General features: G+C 37.1%; 4 protein-coding genes across 7 annotated transcripts; 2 read left to right on the forward strand and 2 right to left on the reverse strand.

Annotated features, from left to right (window-relative positions):
- The first annotated feature begins 203 nt into the window (after positions 1 to 203).
- Positions 204 to 3299, forward strand: LOC143360047 (uncharacterized). The gene is made up of 6 exons (XM_076798577.1): positions 204 to 518; positions 678 to 880; positions 1321 to 1676; positions 1751 to 2444; positions 2528 to 2737; positions 2828 to 3299. Exons 2-6 carry the CDS (start codon positions 732 to 734, stop codon positions 3030 to 3032), a joined length of 1614 nt encoding a protein of 537 aa, XP_076654692.1. The 5' UTR covers positions 204 to 518; positions 678 to 731; the 3' UTR covers positions 3033 to 3299.
- Positions 3300 to 3717: 418 nt separating this feature from the next.
- On the reverse strand, positions 3718 to 8937 carry LOC143360046 (DNA excision repair protein ERCC-6). 2 transcript variants are annotated; one of them, XM_076798576.1, is made up of 15 exons: positions 8587 to 8937; positions 8200 to 8459; positions 7690 to 8132; positions 7525 to 7590; positions 7327 to 7456; positions 7095 to 7247; positions 6858 to 6985; positions 6609 to 6763; positions 6178 to 6492; positions 5884 to 6078; positions 5635 to 5784; positions 5442 to 5552; positions 5158 to 5361; positions 4198 to 5058; positions 3718 to 4113 (listed from the first exon to the last, which is right to left on the reverse strand). In XM_076798576.1, exons 1-15 carry the CDS (start codon positions 8635 to 8637, stop codon positions 4033 to 4035), a joined length of 3303 nt encoding a protein of 1100 aa, XP_076654691.1. In that variant the 5' UTR covers positions 8638 to 8937; the 3' UTR covers positions 3718 to 4032. The 2 variants fall into 2 exon arrangements, with proteins under 2 accessions (XP_076654691.1, XP_076654690.1); XM_076798575.1 differs by having other exon boundaries at positions 3719 to 4113; positions 4194 to 5058; positions 8587 to 8932.
- Positions 8938 to 9215: 278 nt separating this feature from the next.
- P115 (general vesicular transport factor p115) lies at positions 9216 to 14060 on the reverse strand. 3 transcript variants are annotated; one of them, XM_076797742.1, is made up of 12 exons: positions 13819 to 14060; positions 12904 to 13132; positions 12568 to 12824; positions 12274 to 12475; positions 12017 to 12168; positions 11741 to 11931; positions 11464 to 11636; positions 10932 to 11359; positions 10656 to 10836; positions 10342 to 10526; positions 9859 to 10242; positions 9216 to 9774 (listed from the first exon to the last, which is right to left on the reverse strand). In XM_076797742.1, exons 2-12 carry the CDS (start codon positions 13013 to 13015, stop codon positions 9694 to 9696), a joined length of 2346 nt encoding a protein of 781 aa, XP_076653857.1. In that variant the 5' UTR covers positions 13016 to 13132; positions 13819 to 14060; the 3' UTR covers positions 9216 to 9693. The 3 variants fall into 3 exon arrangements, with proteins under 3 accessions (XP_076653857.1, XP_076653856.1, XP_076653858.1); XM_076797741.1 differs by lacking the exon at positions 13819 to 14060 and adding an exon at positions 13336 to 13695 and having other exon boundaries at positions 9217 to 9774; XM_076797743.1 differs by lacking the exons at positions 9216 to 9774; positions 13819 to 14060 and adding an exon at positions 13336 to 13699 and having other exon boundaries at positions 10059 to 10242; positions 10337 to 10526.
- A 1858-nt stretch (positions 14061 to 15918) lies between these two features.
- Positions 15919 to 20651, forward strand: LOC143359652 (protein charybde). Its single transcript, XM_076797745.1, has 4 exons — positions 15919 to 16268; positions 17094 to 17277; positions 17377 to 17532; positions 17624 to 20651. The coding sequence occupies exons 1-4, from the start codon at positions 16220 to 16222 to the stop codon at positions 17712 to 17714; spliced, it is 480 nt and encodes a 159-aa protein (XP_076653860.1). The 5' UTR covers positions 15919 to 16219; the 3' UTR covers positions 17715 to 20651.
- Positions 20652 to 21077: the final 426 nt, after the last annotated feature.

Genomic DNA, 21077 nt, shown 5'->3' on the forward strand with positions numbered 1-21077 from the left:
TGAATTCCTCTTATTTCTAACGTATTGTATTTTTGTTCAAATGTTGTATTACGTCTTGTATCTATTGTATACTACTATATAAGTTTTTAGGTATCTATAGGTATTTACTTTCTTACAAGTTTCAACAATGCGTCGACGAACAATGCAAATAAGCATTTACTATAGGGTATAATAATATAGTTTTACGAACGCGTTTTCGAACACTTGGTGGACGGATGATGGATGTGATGAGAAGACAATTGAATACCTATTTATGCCGAAACAAGCGCATCGTTTAATACATTACGAATTGGAGAAATTGTTATGGTGTTTCGTGTCGCGTAATTGTAGTTGAATACCTGTACACACACGTTGCATGGAAACTTGGACTACTTCGAATTTCAGTGTTGTTTTGGACTACATACATACAACTTGAGCTGGACCACATGCCAGCTAATATTGTGCTTAACAGTATTTACAGTATGATTAATGTCGACGAAACGTGATTAGTTTCTCGCCTATAAAAAATTTCGCAATAAGTAATAAATGTCACTTAAAATATGTGAACGTTTTATATGTATTCGTGGTATTGAGACATTACTCTTTTTATACGACCTATATTTTTGTAAAATATATTCTTTCATTTTTTTATTGATTTACAACAAACAATTGTGAATCTCGTTTTTGACCTTTTTAAGTTTGTACATGTTGTTACGTCGAGACACTTTTCGAGGAGAATAAATGCGGGAAAAATGGGCGATTTAAATGAGTCGGTAATCATCTGTGAGACGTTAACGAGTTCAAAGCAAAGAAAAACAGTCCAGACAAAAGGGAAGAAGCAAATTATTAGGACAAAAAAAAAGACATTTTACGAAAGTCCTCTGAGGCATATTCAGTTAAGGTATTAAATACTTTTAACGATACTTAGTATATGTAGTATCGATGGCATATGTATCAGGTTCGAACTAAGTAAAAGTTTGTAGTGGTTTTCAATAAAAATCCAAAGATAAACTTAAGATATTCATTCACCGATTTATTCAACACCATAATTTCCATTCTATTCTGTTTTATTACTTTTCGTCAGTTTTTGAGGTAACTTATCATGTTATTGAATAAATCTATGAACAAATCAATTCATTGTTAATTTATCTTTGAATTTTAATTATAGAAACGTTACAAACTTTTGCTTAGTTTGAACCAAATATATTATATACACGCATGCATATGTGTATGTATTAGTATCCTAAATCTGAGATTCAGATTTTTAATGCAAACATTGTTTTAAGCTTCAAGGTTCAAGATACTTTTTGGAATAAACGTTATGTCCTTTTATTATTACAGTGGCAAACGATGGGAGCAACAAATAAAAGCGAAACAAAAATTAAACTCCAACAAAGGCAAACAACATGAAGTTGAGAACAATGAAAACAAGTTTTTCTCCAAGGTTGAAGCCAATAGCTTGTGTCAAGACAGCGTAATTGTATTAAGCGACAACGAATGCGAATTCGTCGACGCTAGAGACAAAGATGTTTGCGAAAACAAGGAAGAAACTGAAAAGAGATTTATGGAAAGATTAGACAAAAATTCAAACACATCTTTGAAACGCAAAAAGTCCCCTGTCCTAATATGCTCGAAAAAACGAAAAAGTATTTTTATATTGGACACCGAAGACTCTGATACAGACGATAAAAACATAGGTAAAAAGAGTACAATGTATATTACGTAGCTACTAAATTGGGTTTTCATTTTATTTTAAATTGTGTTTCTTCAGTACCATTGGATTCTGTAAATCAGAATACAGATGATATTGTTGTAGTATGGTCATCTAAAAGTATAGCTTTGTCGGATACACAGACGAAGGAAAGCGATATCGTAAATGAAGGAACAACATATGATAATTTGGTAAATCTTGAAAAAAATGGAGCAGGAACTGTAAACCAAGGAAAGAGATATGAAGGAAAAGCAGGTGAAGAAACTATGGTAAACCTGGACGAAGAGGAAGATGATTTGGAAGAAGGAGAAATTATTGATGAGGAAAACGAAGCTGAAGAAACTACAGCAACTCAAGCAGAAGATAATAGAATTTTTATGATAGACTGTAGTCCGGATCCAAAAAATCTTCACTGCTTAATAACTGAAACGAGAAACAAAAAGAACACGGAAGACAATCATGAAAGGGAAGTGCAGATTGACGATGACAATGACTTACTTTTCAACAAAGTCGGTCTAAAACTGCCTTTTGCTCACGATATAAGCCGTTCGATAACAATTGAAAAACCCAAATCGTTTTTCAACACATTATTAAAATTAGAGCAAAATTCGTCGAAGTTACATAAGCAGTATATGCAACCTGGTACATCGAGTGTACATAATACGGCTTTGAGCAGCGAATTGCCAGGATCTGTAACAGTTCCACTTACTGGATTAAGAGAGATTGTTATCGATGGGAATAACGTTGCTATGGCGTAAGACAATCAATTTTTCAATTTTACTGAGGAAATACGAAATGAGGTTATAGGAATAATATTGGTATTTCGCCGCTTTTTAGGCATACAAACGGTAAATCGTTTTCGGAAAAAGGATTGATGATAGTTATCGACTACTTTAGTAGCAGAGGACACTTGGTAAAGGTATTTGTACCTCAATATAGAAGATCGGTGAATTCTCCGCTGCTTGAAAAATGGTATACAGAGGGTATAGTGGTCTTCACACCCAGCCGACATATAGCTGGAAAATGGATAACTCCGTATGATGATCGGTGGGTTGAACATTTCTCTCTCGATCAGTCTTTCCAATACCACTTTGATTCCTTACATTTCTAATAGACTGTTTTCATTTTGATTTCAAGATACATAATACGGTATGCAACAATGTGCAAAGGTATTGTAATTTCATCGGATCAGTTCAGAGACTTGTATAATGAAAATCCAGAATGGCGCGATACGATTATAAACCGATTATTGGCCCCAACTTTTGTTGGGGACATAGTTATGTTTCCGGAAGATCCCCTAGGCAGGATGGGTCCCACACTTGATCAATTTTTAAGGTACTAACTAAACGTGCAAAAGTCAGTTTAACGAGCAACTGGGTGTAAATAATATTGTATATATGTGTAACAGTACAAGTAACCGTAACTGTGAACAGTACAGATAAGTTCCTACAAAGTTCTCTTGTAAAAAAAGTTCTTCGTTAAAGACATACTCCTGATGTACAGTGGTGTATAAACATACATTTGCGTATGATTCTGATTGTTTACAAGAATACAGAGAACAGTCTCATGAAAGATGTTTTCATATAATTATTATCTTATTAAACATAAAAATGTAGTAATTTTTTATATCAAAGGTATATAGGTTTTCTTATGAAAAATGAGAAAAGTACTTGAGTAATTTAAGCAACTGAACAAGGAAGTAATTATTTTCACTGGCGACTTATTTGTGTACTGCTATTTTCAACCGTTTTCTTATTTACTTTTAAAGTCAATGTCGTCCGAGATATTACCACTGTCTCGCCTCGGACTATTTCTCTCGGACTATTATGAACAATATAACATCATTTTGTACTTAATGTAAAAAAAAATATACCATTATTGAATGTTATCTGTGTTCTAAACCTTCGAAATCGTTAAAGCGATTGACAAGTATCTAACGTACGTAAGTACATACAAATAAATATTAAAAACAACATAAATAATAACCTCTGATATAGTTGCAACATTTTCCAGGGGAAATAAATGGATCTGAAATTATTTATACAAGCTTCGTTTTCGTTTCTGAGGAAAATACCTTAATATCTAAGTACCTTATTATCATATATATAATATTTATAAAACAAGATATTTGTTTACTTGGTTACATATTTGTACAGACTGGGAAAATTAAATATTATGAAATAAAGAAATTCTATAAATTATTCTGTACGTGGCAATATTGCCTTGGCAATAAACAAAAGTTGATCAGTCGTTGATTGAGGGTGAAGAATCCCATGTGGGTCTCCAACACCATTTTCGAGATTTACGTATGTTATCCATACTCTCTTGGGCTGTTTCTCGAGCTAAACGTTGCATTGGATTATCATTTGTATTGTACCCTGAATTCGATAAAACTTTTTCATGTTGAAAAGCAGACGTAACATCTAGAAGAAATGTTTCATGCAATTTACTATCGTTGCGTTAAAAATCTACGCTCGTGTACGCTTATAAGAAAGATCATTACTTGCTTTAGCGAATAGTTTCTCCAACACGTACTGGTCGTCTTCGGATGATTTAATTTGATCGTCTTCCGATCGTCCAAGGCGGCGGCCGATCAAATGCGAGACACGTTCTCCTTCGAACATTGCAGACACCTCACTATCTTTTATTGAACAACTTTTTCTCTTGCGTTTGTGTTTACGATACGATTTAGTTGATTTTAATGTGATATCTTCGCTAGCGTTCGAAGGAATCGTCTCATTCCGTTCGTTTGATTTTTCTGAAAGTTCGGTTACCTTGCTATCGGTGGACGATGAACTTGGCACAGTTGTTTCGCATTCCATCTCGTCCGTTCGAACATCAGAATTTCTACAGTTTCTTTGATTTTCCTCCTCGACAATGCCACGCGTTGTATCAGTCGTTGGTGATGCGTTGTCTCTGCCAGTTCCTTCGGATATAGTACTATTTTTCGCTGCACTGGATTCCGTTCCCACTTCTACCGGCCTTACCTTGCCTGCGGGCGTATGCTCTTTCTGTTCGTGAGATTCACTTCTAGTTTGATGTATCGTGTTATCGTTGTTATCGTGACTATTTTGAACATAGCTGCTCTCGCATGCAGTCGCAGAATTAATGGCTTTTTCTGTTACGCGTTTGCTAAGCGTAACTGCCAATTTTCGCATTTTTTCGATCTTATTCGTTGAAAACTTAGCAACCGTTGGTGTTAATTTCGACTCTCTGAACAAGTGATCGGATTCACTCGGATGTCCGTCGATGGACTCGTTCAAATTAAAAAGCTCGACCAAGTCGGAAGTTTTAAACAGTCTTCGTTGACGAGGATCTTCCAAAACTTTGTTCGAAAGAAGTAACTTGAATATTTGTCGGTGGTATATCTAATCAGAGAAGAGAACAAACGGCAGAGTTATTTCAAGGAAGTTCATAATTATATAGTTAATTGACAAGGCAGACATTTTAAAAGTTCTGAAAAGGACCTTTTCTTCTATTGTACCGGCTGTAATAAGTCTGTAGACGGTGACTCTTTTATTTTGTCCTATTCTCCAAGCGCGTTCTCTTGCTTGAGCATCGGTTGCTGGGTTCCAATCTGGATCGTAAATGATCACTCGATCCGCTCCCGTTAAATTTACCCCTAATCCTCCGACGCGAGTGGTTAATAAAAACACAAAGTATGAAGAATCCTAGAACGAGAAAAAGGAAACGGAAAAGAAACAAAGAAAGGTAAAAATATTGTAAGCGCATACATTAACACGCATCGTACATTGTTAAATAAACGGATTGTTTCTTGCCGCTGTGACATGGGAGTAGTACCATCCATCCTCAAATATCTGTATCCCTCGTTTTGTACCAAAGACTCTAATACGTGCATCATCTGTGTACAGTAGGTATACGTACGTATAAAATAACCTTTTTCTTTTTTCAAGTGAAACTTTCAGTTGTTAGCCGACACGTACTTGTCTTCCTTGAGTGAACAGTAGTACTCTATGTGCCTGTTGTTTCCAAATTTTCAGAAGAGATCGAACCACCGTCATCTTTCCAGAACGTTTCCAGCAGCCAAATTTGTCCAACGATTCCTCTGATAAATCAACGTCTTCGTCAGAATCCTAAATACGCGTTTCGTTTAATGTACCGTTCGACCTAACAAAAAATTTAAAAAAAAAACGAAAAATATGCATTTGCACGGTATAACATTGCGATCTTACGATTGGACTCGAGAATAGAAACAAATCAGGGTGATTACATATTTTTCTGAGCGCCGATAACGCTATTAGTAATCGAGCTCTGTATCTGCCACTTTCCGTGTGATATTTTTCATGTAAAATAAAGGAAACATCCTCAGAGCGCAAGTAGCTCTTGTACAATTTCTTTTGTTCCTCTGTTAGACTGCAGAACAGTACCTTAAACATAAAGTGACACGTTCTTAAAATCTCCGAAAATTGGATCATGATACTGCGTTATTTGTCTGTGTCGGATGAGATTAGAATCGAATACAATACCTGCTCATTTTTCTCTGGTAAAGTTACATGATGCTGAACATCGTTTTTCGTTCTTCTAAGCATGTACGGTGTAATAGCATCCTTGAGCATTGTAGCAACCTGAAGCGCGGTTGCTTCTTGCAGAGCACTAGCGTTTGCGTACCCTCCTCGTGTTATAGGGCTAACACAGTGCTCCAGGAATGCAGGTAGAGTACCTAGTTTGCCTGGTAAAATAAAGTCAAACAGAGACCACAATTCCTTCAGAGAATTCTGCATTGGACTGCCAGTTAATAACAGTCGGTGTGGAGTGGAGAATTCTTTTACCGCCTTACTGACCTGCAAATCACCATACGTGATAATTAGGACGTTTCTTTTCTACTCTATTCTATTCAAATTAGAACGATCATCGGACTTGGAAATTCGATCTAGCTGGTTAAATCGAGATAAAGTACTTTTGCCTGTGGGTTCCTTATTTTATGTCCTTCGTCGAGGATCACGTAGTGCCACCGATTAGCTACAAGCAAATCTTTATGGTTGAGTATTCCGGAATAAGAGGTAATCAAAATGCCACCGGATTTCAAGGAATGTAACAGGTATTCCAAATCACCTATAAAAATGTGTTTAACGTTGGATAACGTTTAGATTATACGTATGCACACGTACACAAAGATCCTTTCTTATAGTATAAAATTTTAACAGACCGTTGTATGTTCCAGATTGGTGTAAAACTACCACCCTTAGAATAGGCCACCAGTCATGAAAATGCTTCACCCATTGTTCCATCAGTGTAGCTGGACAGACGATTATACTGGGTCCTAATCCTCGAAATCTATTAAGCAGAGCGAAATCTATTAAGCACTGCTCATTACAATGTCTTATGCGTTAAGCGGCATAGTACGGCATAGAGCGGCAGTCGTGTTACGTTTATTTATGTTTACCTCCCACCATCAGAAAGTAATTCGCTGCAATCTAAACCCGCAAGAAATGCAATAATTTGTACAGTTTTTCCCAGTCCCATCTCATCCCCTAATAAACCTCCTAGATTACGACAATGCAGTTCCCACAGCCATTGCACAGATACCCGTTGATATCTGAAAACAATTCGAAAAACCAAGGTAAGTATCGATACAAGGCGAGGCAAGTACTAATTGCACATTCTTTTCGCAATACTTGTATAATCTTTTCCATATAGATTGTGGAACTTTAAATAAATTATCTATTTTATGCAATGGTTCCGATTTTGCACGTCCACTTTCCTCTACCCTCTGCCTGTACATTTGTTCGTCTCCGTCGTCAAAAACTAAAATATAATATTCGCATCAGCAGATATTTATTATGTCTTATGATATAATTGATTTCAATGTATACCCTTTTGTTTGTGACCAGATTTTGTAACTGTCTTTTTCTTCTTTCGAGATGGTCCTGATTCACCTTCTGCGAATGAAACAATATTAGGATTCTAATTCATTAAGAATTTTAACATATGTACATACACGTATACAACTCTCTCTCTCTCTTCAACTTAATATTTACCCGAATCGATCTGTTCGTCGCTTGGAACATACTCGCTGCCAGAATCGCTTTCTACATCTACAAACTCAGTATTTTCAATCAACCCGTCTGTATTATCATTCGAAGTGTCGCCAGAAACTAACGTTCTTGTAGAATGCTTGCTTCTTATGACGGAATCGTTTTCTTTGCTCGTTCTATCGGTATAATTATGATTTTGATTTAAATTTTTGACCTTCTTAGCTTCAGTAGTTAATTTTCCTTTAGCGTTTTTGGGTCTCGTTTGATCCACGATTTTACATTCTTTGAAGTTGGCATTTGATGTTCTTACTTTCTTTAATGGAGTCTTTTGATCCGCATTTTTGGATGTTTTTGTCTTTCCCTTTAGTTCTTTCCTTTGTTTGGCAAGCTCAGCTTGCCGTCGCAAGTATTTTTCAAGATCGAGCAGATGCGAAGATTTATTTGATCTAAAATAAAAATAAGTATAAATATCATTATAGATAGACTCGAACTGTTTCAAATGTCACAGCGTACCCTTCGGTTTTCGACGAATCAGATTGTTTTGAGATTGCTTGGAAGGGAGTTATTTCTCCAGTGAGAACTTGCTTCTGTAAGTCTAGTACTCCCGAATTATTTACAAGACCGGTTTCATTATTTTTATCACTTTCCAAACCCTCAGATTTTTCCAAAATCGGATCGTTAGAATCGAATCCTTGCAACTTTGCTTTCACGAGATTTTCAATTTCCTTTGATGCTTCGCACAAAATACTTTGTTCACTTCTGACAGATAACACCTGAAATCATTTGGCGATATTGAAGTGTAATCAAAATGAAAGGGTGCCGTCTTTACAAATATATTCAACAAATTTTAAGGAGAGTACTAGCAACGTAAACAAATGTTGGTGTGCAATGTCAACTAACCTTCGAGACATATTCAACTTCGTTGTTAAGATCTTGATCATCAGTCTCCATAATCGCAGTAATGATAAATATACAGGTAAAGGTATTTACATATATTCTATATTACGTTATATGTAGCATTGTTATTTTCTTTTTACCAATATGCCATATTGATTAGAAAGGAATAACGAACATTGTTTCGACAAGGCATATTTATCTTGGAGCATTCGTTTCGTTGGCGCAGTACCTATTTGACAATACAAAAGTTACAAAACATGCAACATCCTTCTTCAATTTGCAATGTATGTGTACGCCTCGTGCAAGGTTTGACTGCTTGACCGGCTTGACGTTACCGACAAAGAGACATAACATCATCTATGGCGGTGAATTTTCCCTACCTTCCCCATACGTAGGAAGAAGACAGACACTGTGTGCGACAACGATAGATAGAAGAGAACATTCGTAATTCGTGGTAACAAATTTTTCTGCAGCAATTCGACTCTCCTGGTACGTACGCGCAAAACATAAGGAGCAAGGAGATATCCGACATGAACAGACTTATAAAACTTGCGAGACAAAAGGACAGACATAGAACTTCTCGGAAATAAACAAACTGATAGAAAATTTTTTATTAATAAATTTCGTAATATTAGCAATCGGAAAATATATATGTAGTATATATAGACATAAATATGGTTTTGACCTAAACATTATATTTTGTATTCAAATTTCCCTCCCATCGCCATTAATTGAACATATGGTACAGTAGCACTATCATAACTATTATCAGAGAGGTATAGGAGTAAATTTTCTACATTTCTTTTTGCAAAATCAAATCGTAAGAAGTTTCGCGAAATTATGCGGGGTGCCTAAAGTACCCCATTTTATTTTTTATTTTGCTGACGCTAAAATCGTCGCGTATGTGCGACAAAAACCGTCCAATATCCCATCACTGAACCAAGTGTGGAGCAGCCATCATCGTCGAGGCATTTCCACTTATGTATTTGCTAATGCAACCAATTAAAATTCAGTCAAAAGAAAGATAAAAAGATAGAAAGGTACCATTGAAATAAAAGTCTATTCACTGTTAGTTTTAGTTTAATAAGCTTGAATTTTTCGAAAATGATGCTAATTCGCTCGATCCACGGAATTGTTGGATTCTGGTTGATCATCGGTATCAAGTTCGATGGAACTCTCATCTGTTTCAACCTACCAGGAAATATAATATATTATGTAGGGAATACACGCGAAATATCGTAGAAACGGCTAGCGACTAACGTATAATCGAAATACCTTTTCCCCCAATGCGAGCAATCTTTCCTTGTAGAGCAGAATTTTACCATCTTGTTCCGTTAAAAGTTCCAAAAGATCTTCTTGGTCCTTTTTCAATTTATCTAATTCATCAGATTTTTCTTTGAATTTCTGTTCGTATGCAGTCTCATCTTTTTCTTCGAGTTTTCGCTTGTACTCTTTGATCGCAGAAGCGTACTCAGCCAAGCGATTTTCCAGTTCGCTAATAATATTTCTACATTTTTCCAGCTCCGCGGAATCCGTGTTGTTTACCGTGTCAGTAGATTCCACAGTACCTTCCGACAGCATATTAGTTTGTGCTACGCGTAACACTAAATTTTGATCTTTCAAGTGATTGATAGTAGAATGAAGATCATGAATTTGTGCCTGCAAACACAATAGGCGTGCAAAGTATTATAAATGGTAAGACACGCGACTTCGAATTCTACAAGTGAATACTGTTTGCAAAAATTTACTGTACCGTACTTCGAGTTCATGTTTTTCCTTAACAAGCGATTCTGTGATTTGATTAAGCTTTTGTATCTGTAAATCTTGTTCTCGAATAACTTCCTTGTACTGAGCTACCAAAACGGAGTCTGCGGGTATTGGTGATGTAATCTGATTTTTATGATGTATGCTGCTCGTATCAACAACCGACTTCGTAATTATACCTGAAAAAGAAAAAGGAACTACATTGTATGTATACAGTGATTAGATGGGGTGACATGAGATTAGATTAGATTGGATTGGAATCAGGTAAAATTCTCTCCTATACATGGAAATTAGCGATGATTACTTACCTTCCAACGCTTTCGATAATCTACAAAATTCATGGTCCAATAACAGTTCTGAAGGATTCTTCGCTGAAGATTGAGGATGTTTTAACGTTCTCGAATACACTTCGAGTCTAGCGAGACCACCAATTGCATCCTGAAATCTTTCTAATCCTATTCTGTTCTCGATCAAATCACACAGTTTCTCCTGAAATGAATACATTAATCTATTCCATTTCAGAGCCGAGCATGTATTGTCTGCGTTGCTTCGTTTTTATCGTGTCTCTTTTCAATTCATAATACCTTTGTATAATTCGAAACGGTGTTGTCATTAAAATGTATACACAATCCGATGAGTATAGCGCACATACTTTGTAATAAAGTTTCTTGTAAATCGTCGTTATTTTCTTGCGAGGATAGCAACGCGGTTAAATAAGCCACGGAGGAATTGATAAGTAAGAATGATTTAACCGCTGTCGGGCAATACGCTGTCCATCTGCAAAGTAGCATTAAAAGACCCAGTTTGCATTGCGTTTTATTCCCTTGCTGCAGTAACATGACGCATTGTTGCATCAAGGACACCGGTGGCTTTCCGATATTGGTCGCAAGAAGTACACGCAACAATTGTTCCTTTTGCGTACTATCGTCGATCAACGCGTGAGACAACGCCACCGCAGAAAACCAATTCGACAAAGAATCCGGGGAGAATAATCCTCCGCATAACAACTGTCCTAGCAATATTATATTCGTCAAATGTTTCACGTTTGTTTCGCATTACGGTGCAAACGGTCTATTGCATATTATATTAGGAAGAACGGTATAGATGGTCACAAACCTGTTGTCAACGATGGCATCTCGTTACCTTGCGGTAGTAACGTCTGAATCAATTGACTTTGTCCTGTTTCGTTTCTGTATAGGAAACATTGAAAGCAATAAAGAACGGAACATCTTAACACGAACGGTTGTTTCTCGTTTACCATGGACATAAGTAGAACAACGATCGCAGGTCTAGAAAGGGGTACACTATAGTAGTTTCAGAAAATCTTACAAAAAAAATGATAAAATGCAATATTTTCAAATAGTATCCTATGTATCGTTGAACAGAATTTTACCTAGGAGGGCTACTAGGTGCCATCACTCCTGCCAAGAATTCTTGATTACTGGCATTTCCTCGGATAACTTCGGCCACTGTGTTAATCGTTTCCGTTAAAACATCCGCGGGCACACCGCTAGTCATTAATATATTACATAGAGCTTGAAGTAGTCCACAAGCTCTCATGATTTGCTGACAATTTTTTACAGCCTGCAAAAGCGATACTTTCGTCAAAATGATTTGCAAATGGATGCAGAAAAAAACTAAACCCGAAGCCTTGGTAGGCTGCGTTTACCTGAGCAGGTCCACTCGGTGCTACCAATGCACGAACTACTTGTACCATGCAATGGACGTTCGAAACCTTTTGTGGACTCCATCCAGCCAAGGGACTGTCTTCGACTTCCGGTGGAATTTGAAACATTGGCGTCAATTTTTGAATATAACTACCTAAAATACAGCAAAAAACATAATATAATATAATATGTCGCTGCACATACATTCAACAAAAATACTACCTAAGTAGTACAGCTCGTTTAGTATGGCTCACATTACCTTCTTTAAAAAAGTTTTGGTTGCTTATATTTCCTCTTAAAAGATTTAACATAAGCAACAAACAGTCTTCTACCACTATACCGCCTTCCGCGTTACCTTCTTGTGTGATAACATCAAAAATTCGGTCAAAAGCATTTTCAAATGCAACGATTTTTTGAATGTTTGCGTTACCTTTTGTTAATTGAATCAGAAGCAATAATACCTATAATAATGTTGTTAATTATTATTTCTGAGACTACTCGATGAGACACCAAAAATTATACTATACGTCTAGACACAATGTTTATTACATACATCATTGCGAATCACTTCTCTGCTGTCTCCAAGAAGATCCATTAATTTAGACACACCCATAGGACAGATTAAAATTATTTCTTGTATATCTTTTGGTCGGTTGGTTAATAAATTCATTAATAACTTCAACGCCGGCCATCTAACATTAAAGTCGAATTCTTCTAAAAGCATTAATACTGCTCCAACGCTATCGGAATTCTTAATAAATATTTCCGTAAACTGTTCTCCTATTTTATTCTCTGGTCCATGTTTTTCCACTGAAAAATTTAGAGTTTCTACTAAGTATGCCAGTTTAATTTCTGTAAGCATAATCATGCTGGCAAATAAGCTTATTACCTTCTTCGTCAAATGTTCTGGGATTGGTAATGTTGCACAGGGTATCCAACGCTAAACTAATAATTTCGCAATCAGTTCTATCGACGTCTAAAGTTTGTCTCAATGCATCCATCCCTTGAGCTCCTACTTCGACACGATAAGCACGTGAAAGAGCTTTGAGTGCTCGACAGGCATCTCGTCTGTCGTTTAACAGCGTCGAAGATTGTAGCCTGTCTACCAGACGTTCAACCTGCACAGATCATATCAAATGAAACACAAAGTTATTGAAGAACAACAATAAAATAGATGTAAAAAGACAATATTTGCAGAAACCATGTAAGAAACATGTTTTATTGTTTTCTATCCAGACTCCGACAACTTTTAAATGTTAAAGGTTACAAGCCACGAGGACAATAATGTCAAAACAAATGTTGATTAAAAAGTGAATTATACCATATCTGCACCCGATGGTTCATGTTCCACGTTTGTAGAACCTAAAACGGACTTCAAACTACTTTTAAAGTATTCCATTTTCTTGACAGTATAACAGCCGTAAACTACACGTCACACGACGTTGACGACATTTTTGGTTAATCAAAGTTACTGCAACAATCGATGTTTAGTAGAGGGCGGTAACAACGAAAATGTTCATTGGCACATTGGGACTCGAAACGTGTTTCACATATATATATATGTATACATGATATATATCTAGATCTAGATATACATACACATATAATAGATTATATTATAGAATATATGTTATATACCTATTATATATTCATTTGTATATGTATATGAACATTTATATCCTATATGAGTACACATTATGTATGTATGTATATGTATGTATGTATGTATGTATAGTTTTTTACGAGATTTTACATCCTCGTTTGCGTCTGGAACGTATCAATGTATAGACATATAAAAACATACAAATTAAATTCGCCGACAATAAGGACGAATCGAAGATTGATTATGCACACAGCTCACAAAAACAGTGCAACATGTAAAAAGATTACTATTCCGAAGTGTCCACAGTAGAAATAGCCGTATCAACTTCTGTCGTTATTGCGTCATACGCAGTGGCAGAAAATAATGAATTTTTGTTGAACCATTTACAAAAGTATACTTTTGCCCGTATAAATCTGGTATCTTTCGGGTATACTGGGCTGTAGATTTATAAATCTATGCGGACGGTAAATCATGTAGCATATATAGAGAAGAACGAATAAATGTATTTGTACTTGGATCTTAACCGATAAAATTATACATTCACCGATATACATATATATATGCATTATTATACATATCATATTATTATACATATACATACATATGTGTGTATATGTATGTATCATATACATATTATCGAAGCTTCGACAATAACTGACAAATCAACCATAACTCGGAATGATGGTAAAACTGGTCACGTATTCAACAGGTTTTTTTCTTGAAAGGTACGGATAAAGATTACGTAGCGATAGAATAATAGACACGATAGTTAATAGTTGTATCGAACATATATATATATACACATATATAATCAGTTCTATTTTTATAAACGGCATAAAAGACCGAAGAAACAGGAGGAACAAAACGTTCGAAATACGCCTGAATTTTCATCATTCGTCTTACGTAATATAGTATAATTATTGCAAGATCCTTGATCTCTGTGTTTTCGTTTCTTTCCGAGCAATGATCAAATAGCACTTCCTTGTATTTCCGAATTCTAGCCAAAGACAAATCGATGATCAATTTTTATGAAGTAACGTGATTTTTTTTCTAACGGTCTATGTACAATAGATACAGCATCTACATATAGACGCGCGATCGATGATTCTATTGTATAATCTCATCTACAATCGATTCGGAGTCATTCTTTCTCTTGATTTCATCAGCCTATTAATTTGCCCGTATAGTTTGTCCACTTTCTTGCGTGTTTACGCGTTCGATACAGCCCACCCCGTGTTTTTCTACTCGCATTGCTCCTTCGTCTTTCTCATATTATTTAGTATGCGAACATTGAATACGTACAAATATCAATTTCTATTTACTCGTTGCGTTGTCTATTTTAATTTTAGTTTTCGAAACCTTATACGAATACTCAACGCTCGACGCTTAGGCCTAGCTAGCGCCTGTCAGATCGCTCGCGCATACACTCGCATATATACATATTACATACAAGCGCACGCATATGCATTTATGCACAGCGGTTTAACTCGATCGAGTTATAGCTTACAGCTTATAGTCGATAAACTGAATCGACTATAAAGTGAAACAAAAGAAAACAAGTAAAGAACAGGTCACTGGATACAGTAAGAAACAAATAAAAATGCGACAGAAAGGCAACAACAGGGTGTAGCGCGAGTCAAGTAAAAAGAGAGAGAAAAAAGGACGAGGAGACGAGAGAAAGAGAGAGGGGAGGGGGGAGCGGGACAAAGAGACAGCGGTACATAAATACATGTATGTACGTATATATACATATGCTCTCTTACACAGTTATACCATACTGGTTTCATAGCGAAATTATAAACGATTTGGTAAACCAGGTACGGACGAATAGAAACGAACAAGTACTAGCAGAAATACGAATATAAAGTTGAATCTCTCGCGTTTCGAGTTAAATACATATATATATATATATACATATGTACTGTAAGTTTACGTATTTATATGACCGAAATCCTTGCAGGAGAACGCGGTAAACGAAACGAAACGATTGTTAAATTGGAATGGATGGGAGAACACGATGAAACGAAGCAGAGGCTCGACAACGAGTGAAAAAAGGGAAACGAAGATGTAGAACGGCAATAGGCTGCAACGAAGTCGAAACAAGCTGACTCGTTCGGTTCGTTCGGCGATGGTGAAGGAAAACGGTATTACGAACCGAAGTTAATCGAACGAGCAGAAGCGGAAACAGCCGAAGTGGACACAGTGAGAAACATCACGTAGCCCCGTAGCCGGTGTTGCTAGGCGGCTTGTCGGAGTCCGATGGAAGGGAAAAATCGCGAGGGAGGGGATTGCCGGTATAAAAGTCGCGTCATCGGTGCCGGCGAATCAGTTGTTGAACTAAAGATACGGTCTCTGTCATTCTTTTTCGTTGTCTCGTCGAAGCGTCGATTCGAGTGAAAGTTACAGACGAAAAACAATATTAATTCTTTGCGTTCAAGTGTTTGGAAAAAAGAAAAGTGATTTCACTGCTGCCAGAATTTGTGTTAAACTGTCTCCAAAAATCGATATTCTCGGAGGAGTATTGGATACAAACGCGAGCTCGTAACATTGTGTCTTACGCTTATTCGAGAAAGGTCGTGGCAACGTTAACCGTCTTTGGAACATGGAGGTTTTACCATGTCCCGTCAACGTAAATTTCAGCAACACCAGAGGTAAATTTTGCATCATCATTGTGGTTTTTCTAAATACATAAATAATATATATATATATATATATATATATATATATATATATATAAAATAGCAAGACACAAGTATTTCTATACCGTGCACGTTCTCCCGTGATATCCCTAGTTGCTGTATAGAATCCTGTCGTAACACGAACTCGTCCCTTTCAGCTGATTTTACGAATCAGCTGATTTTAGACGGAAATGGAGCGACGATTTTGGTTAGGTTCCACGATAATCTCCCGAAGATCTCGTCCGCCTAACGTGTTTCATTCAGAAGTATACACACGTCGATAACGCATCGTCGAAAAGTTGATAAAGCCGAAAATTAATTAAGACGGACAGTAAAATTGGTAGGTCAGGTTTTTCACGCACACGATGACGCCGTGTGCGCGCGCGCGCACGCCACGCTCTGTGTGTACATATAGTAAAGCTGTAATTTCCTGAAAAGCGTAGCTACTCTGTTCTGTTCACCGGTATCACACGCATACGTGCACACAAACACACACACACACGCGCGCGCACGCACCACTCACGCATACCGGTTTAGATGCATATGTATGCAACACATATACATATATATATATATATATATATAGGATACGGGAGACGCGAGACGCGAGGTGCTGCGTGGCTATAGTGGGGGTATCGCCTATACGTATATGTATACTTAATGTCCCTGCTTAGAAGTAGATAGCGTGCTACGGTAGAAGAGAATAGATATACGATTACGAATCTCTGATTGTCGGAACAAGTGACGACGGGTATTTTGGTTGCGTACAATCCTAAACGGTTGATCGTTTATCGACAGCTGAGACGGTGACGGATGAATTGGATGGAGCTTGTCAAGCGTTAGCTAAACGACTCGAAGTCGAGCTAAGAAGAGCAAAACATGCCCAGCTGGCGTGCGGTGAAGTCCTCCTACCTGCCGATCTATTGCCTAGAATAGCCAGAGAAGTTCTTAGCATGGCAGAAAACGAACCGTGTGGTCTCAGGTGAGTCGAACTTGGCAAGCTCTTCTTGCTTGTGAAACGTTCAAACTTCCCATAGCTCGGTTGGCTGTTTTATACTAATTGTCATTCAATTCGTTGCAGAGGTTGCAGCTTGTTCATCAGTTTCGAGACGGACAGCGTGTGTCGGAAACTATCAAAAATCCAATGTGATCCCAACGCTGTGTCCACCTTCGAGTTATACCTGACCTTGAAACAGGATCACACATCATGGCACATTCTATTACCTCAATTTTTAAAGTAAGTCCAAGAAAACGAGCAAAACCATAATAGAAGCGAAAGAAAACGTGTTTTCCGCTATTACAACGGTTCGTCTGCTTTTCTTTTTTAGGAATCTTACGAGGGGCGGTACTGTCATGATCAGTAGGGATTTCACTTTGGAGAAGAAGAAACTGTACAGATCGTACCAGCAAACACAATGAAGAGTTTGAACAGCTTGCGAATCCGCCACGATCGATTTCTGTCGGCATACACGATTGTTCCGAGTCCAGAAAACTTTCAATTACCGCGCGAAGCGTGCGCGACTTAAATTATTTTCATTAACACGTAATTCGTTCCGCGTTTGGATATCGTGCATCGTATATTTGCTTGGTTTAGCTAACACCTGCCAAACATTGCAATCGCGTCAACGATACGAGCCACTTTGAAAGACTCCGAAACTGGAACAGCAGGACAGAATCTGCGCGTCGAACTGCCAGGAAGCTGTACCATCGTATTGCTGGCGTACCTGTTGACAACGCGGAAGCGTTTGAAAAGAAGAAAAAAAAAACAATATTGTTTGTCTCATTCTCACTTTCAGGCGAGAAGCCCTGTAAGATGATCGTGCAATTTGGCTGTGGTTTTAGCCGTTAACGTTGCAATCTGTTCAATGAAACAAGATCTACACGTTTAACTATTGTGATAACAACACGGAATACGATAGGTTCGATAAATTTGAGAATAGCATTTCGATAGGAAACCGTTTCTATGCACGATTCCTTACTTACGGCCGAGAATGTAACGGCATTTCAACGTAACGCGAAATTCGATCATTGACAGTAGTTACAGACTCGAATTCCGAGTCCAACAAAATTGCAGAAAGTTTAGAAACGTTCGAAGGAATCGCGCAAAGAGAGAGACACCTACTCTGGATAAGGAAAAGCAAAAACAAAACAGCACGTACTGCTGGATTGCTTCGTTTAACGAAGATGCGACGCGTTACCAATATTTATTACGATACTGCGCGTACAGTATTCGACAACGTAACGTTACACAGTAATTTTTAGTCTTTAAAAAACATATTGCTATCGGACACTTGACTTTACATCCGTCCGATGTGAATTTCTACGATTCGTCCCGATAAATGTGTTTCGCGTATCCGCGCTATTTCTTTTCGGTCGTTTGGTCGTTCCGACATCTCGATGCATGAGAGTTTCTTCAAGAACCTTGTTTTCTACCGTGGCAACATTAACGAACAATATTTCGAAAAGAGACACGTCACAACTTCGAGCAAAAGCATTCCTTACGAAAGATTGAAATTAGCGTTAACAGTGGTCTTCCACGAATATATAATATTTAATGCGCGCGCGCATGAGCTAAAATTAATTAATTCAATGTACAAATTCTATGTATGTACATCAATTTTTGTGCGTGAGTATGATCGAGTGAATGTGTGTTTGTGCGCGTCGGATGCGTATAAATATAAATATATATATGTGTGTGTAGGTATACATATATATGAATTTATAAGACTGATCAACGTTAGATGATACAAGTTTCGGAATAAGTTTTCGTAGTACAAGAATTTGCATGTGCGTTTATCTTTGGAACAAACAGAACAGAACAGAAGGTCGTAGAGTTGCTGAAAATCGAACAATCGGTTTACAGCAAGTGCGAATCCGAAAAAGGTCGTTGAAAAAGAACACATCGTCTCAATGTTCTATTTGGAGATAAACGAAGAGGGTAAAGATAAGAAAAATAACGTCGTATACGTGTGATGTTCGTTTGTATTGTTATTATCGATTACGTAGGAAACAGAGTATAAAATGCTGTTACGTATATTTTGTACTTTAGTAAAAAGAAAAATTAGAAATAACAAAGAGAAACTAAGAACATAACACGATAGAAGGTTTAATTTTTATATATGTTATTACCGTTAGTTATTGCTTGCTTAGAAACACAACAGATGAATGACCGGTACAGCGGAACAGCAATTGCAACTGCAAAGTAGTGCAAATTTTCTTTTATTCGTTTTCTTTTTTTTTTTTGCTATTTAAAGAGATTTTGTTGATGTGCTACCTCGGACCTATTCAAACGGCTGTCTATGCGTATACTATGTATCTTCTTTGAGATTTTTAACGTTGTAAGGAGTTTGTATTTTCCTTGAACTCTTTACCGTCTCTATATGTGATGTTGATTTTAATTTGTGATTTTACTATTAAATTCAAAATGGAAAATAAAGTTTCAAATGTTTTAATATACATCGGACACCATTGTGATTTCCCAAATTTCAAAATCATTTTTATTTCAAAGAAACGAGACACTGTTTGCTATGGTAAACAGAAGGGAAGATACGACTGTGAACGCTTCCTGCGTTTATTCAATTCATTTCTGACAAGAGAGAGTATCATGTTATGCTATGCTATACTATGCTATACATACATACATACATACATGCATACATACATACACGTTGATTATCGGTCAAGTTTTTAGCGATCGATCTTCCCTTGATCGTTCTCTTTATTCTTGATGCATGACCCAGAGTTAGCCGAATGCTGTTTCTCCTTTTCGAGCAAAAGGCTCAATTCTCGTGTTCGAGAACTGTTGTTGTTTTCGCGGAAAGATGGAGTCTTTGAAACAAAAATGTCCGACGATCTTTCGAATATCCAGGGATCAACGGGGGATGGTTCCGGTTGGATATCGATCACGGTCGGACACGATGACTTTTCCGAAATCGTTTTTGGACAAAGTTCCAGCCACTACGGGATAAAACGAAAAAACCAAATAGCTTTCCAACGTGATTCGATGTTTAATAACGTCATCCAGATATCGATACTTGCGTTGAATACGCGTAGCCATATCGTGCGAAGGCATCGACTCGTGAATTCGAACGACTTTCTTTTCAAGTAGCGTTCGCAGATTTCGTTAGCTGCCGCGTCAACGATTTCGTTGCAAATAGAAACGATTAGGTGTCCGATCTGTTCTTCTTGCGCGAACTCCTGCCACTTGGTCTCCGGAAATTGATAAGGTACGCAACGAGCAATCGTGCTAGGTTCAAACATCTCGTTGTTTCGAATTCATCTTTTCGGTTCGGCCTGAATTGCTCGCATATTTCTCGAAAGCAAAAGATACCGAAAAAAAAAACAAAAAACCAAAAATCATGGCTGTTTGCGAATTCTGCGACAAAGTTCACACACCTCTTCCAATATTTCTGCTGAAATCTTGACACTCATCGACGTTCATTGCACAATAACTTTTCTTTCTTTTCTATTTCTCATATTTTATTCATTCGTTCGTTCATTCATTTATTGTCACAAAAATGTTTCTTCCGTTGCGTACGCTGCACAATAGCGGACACGGAACAAACCGATTAAGTTAGTTCGTTGGTATATGGAACATTTGTACATTAGTTATACATATAATATAAATCTCTATACGCGTAATTGCGTTGATACGAATAAATACCATACGACCAATTTGTCAAGCGATTAGGTGTAACTGTAGAACGCGTTACAGTACACACTCTCTCTACTTGATGCGCTAGAACTGGAAAAATTACAAAAAAAAAATCAGAGATCTAATGG

The sequence above is a fragment of the Halictus rubicundus genome, chromosome 12 (genome assembly GCF_050948215.1).
Source record: "Halictus rubicundus isolate RS-2024b chromosome 12, iyHalRubi1_principal, whole genome shotgun sequence".
Lineage (NCBI taxonomy): Eukaryota > Metazoa > Arthropoda > Insecta > Hymenoptera > Halictidae > Halictus > Halictus rubicundus.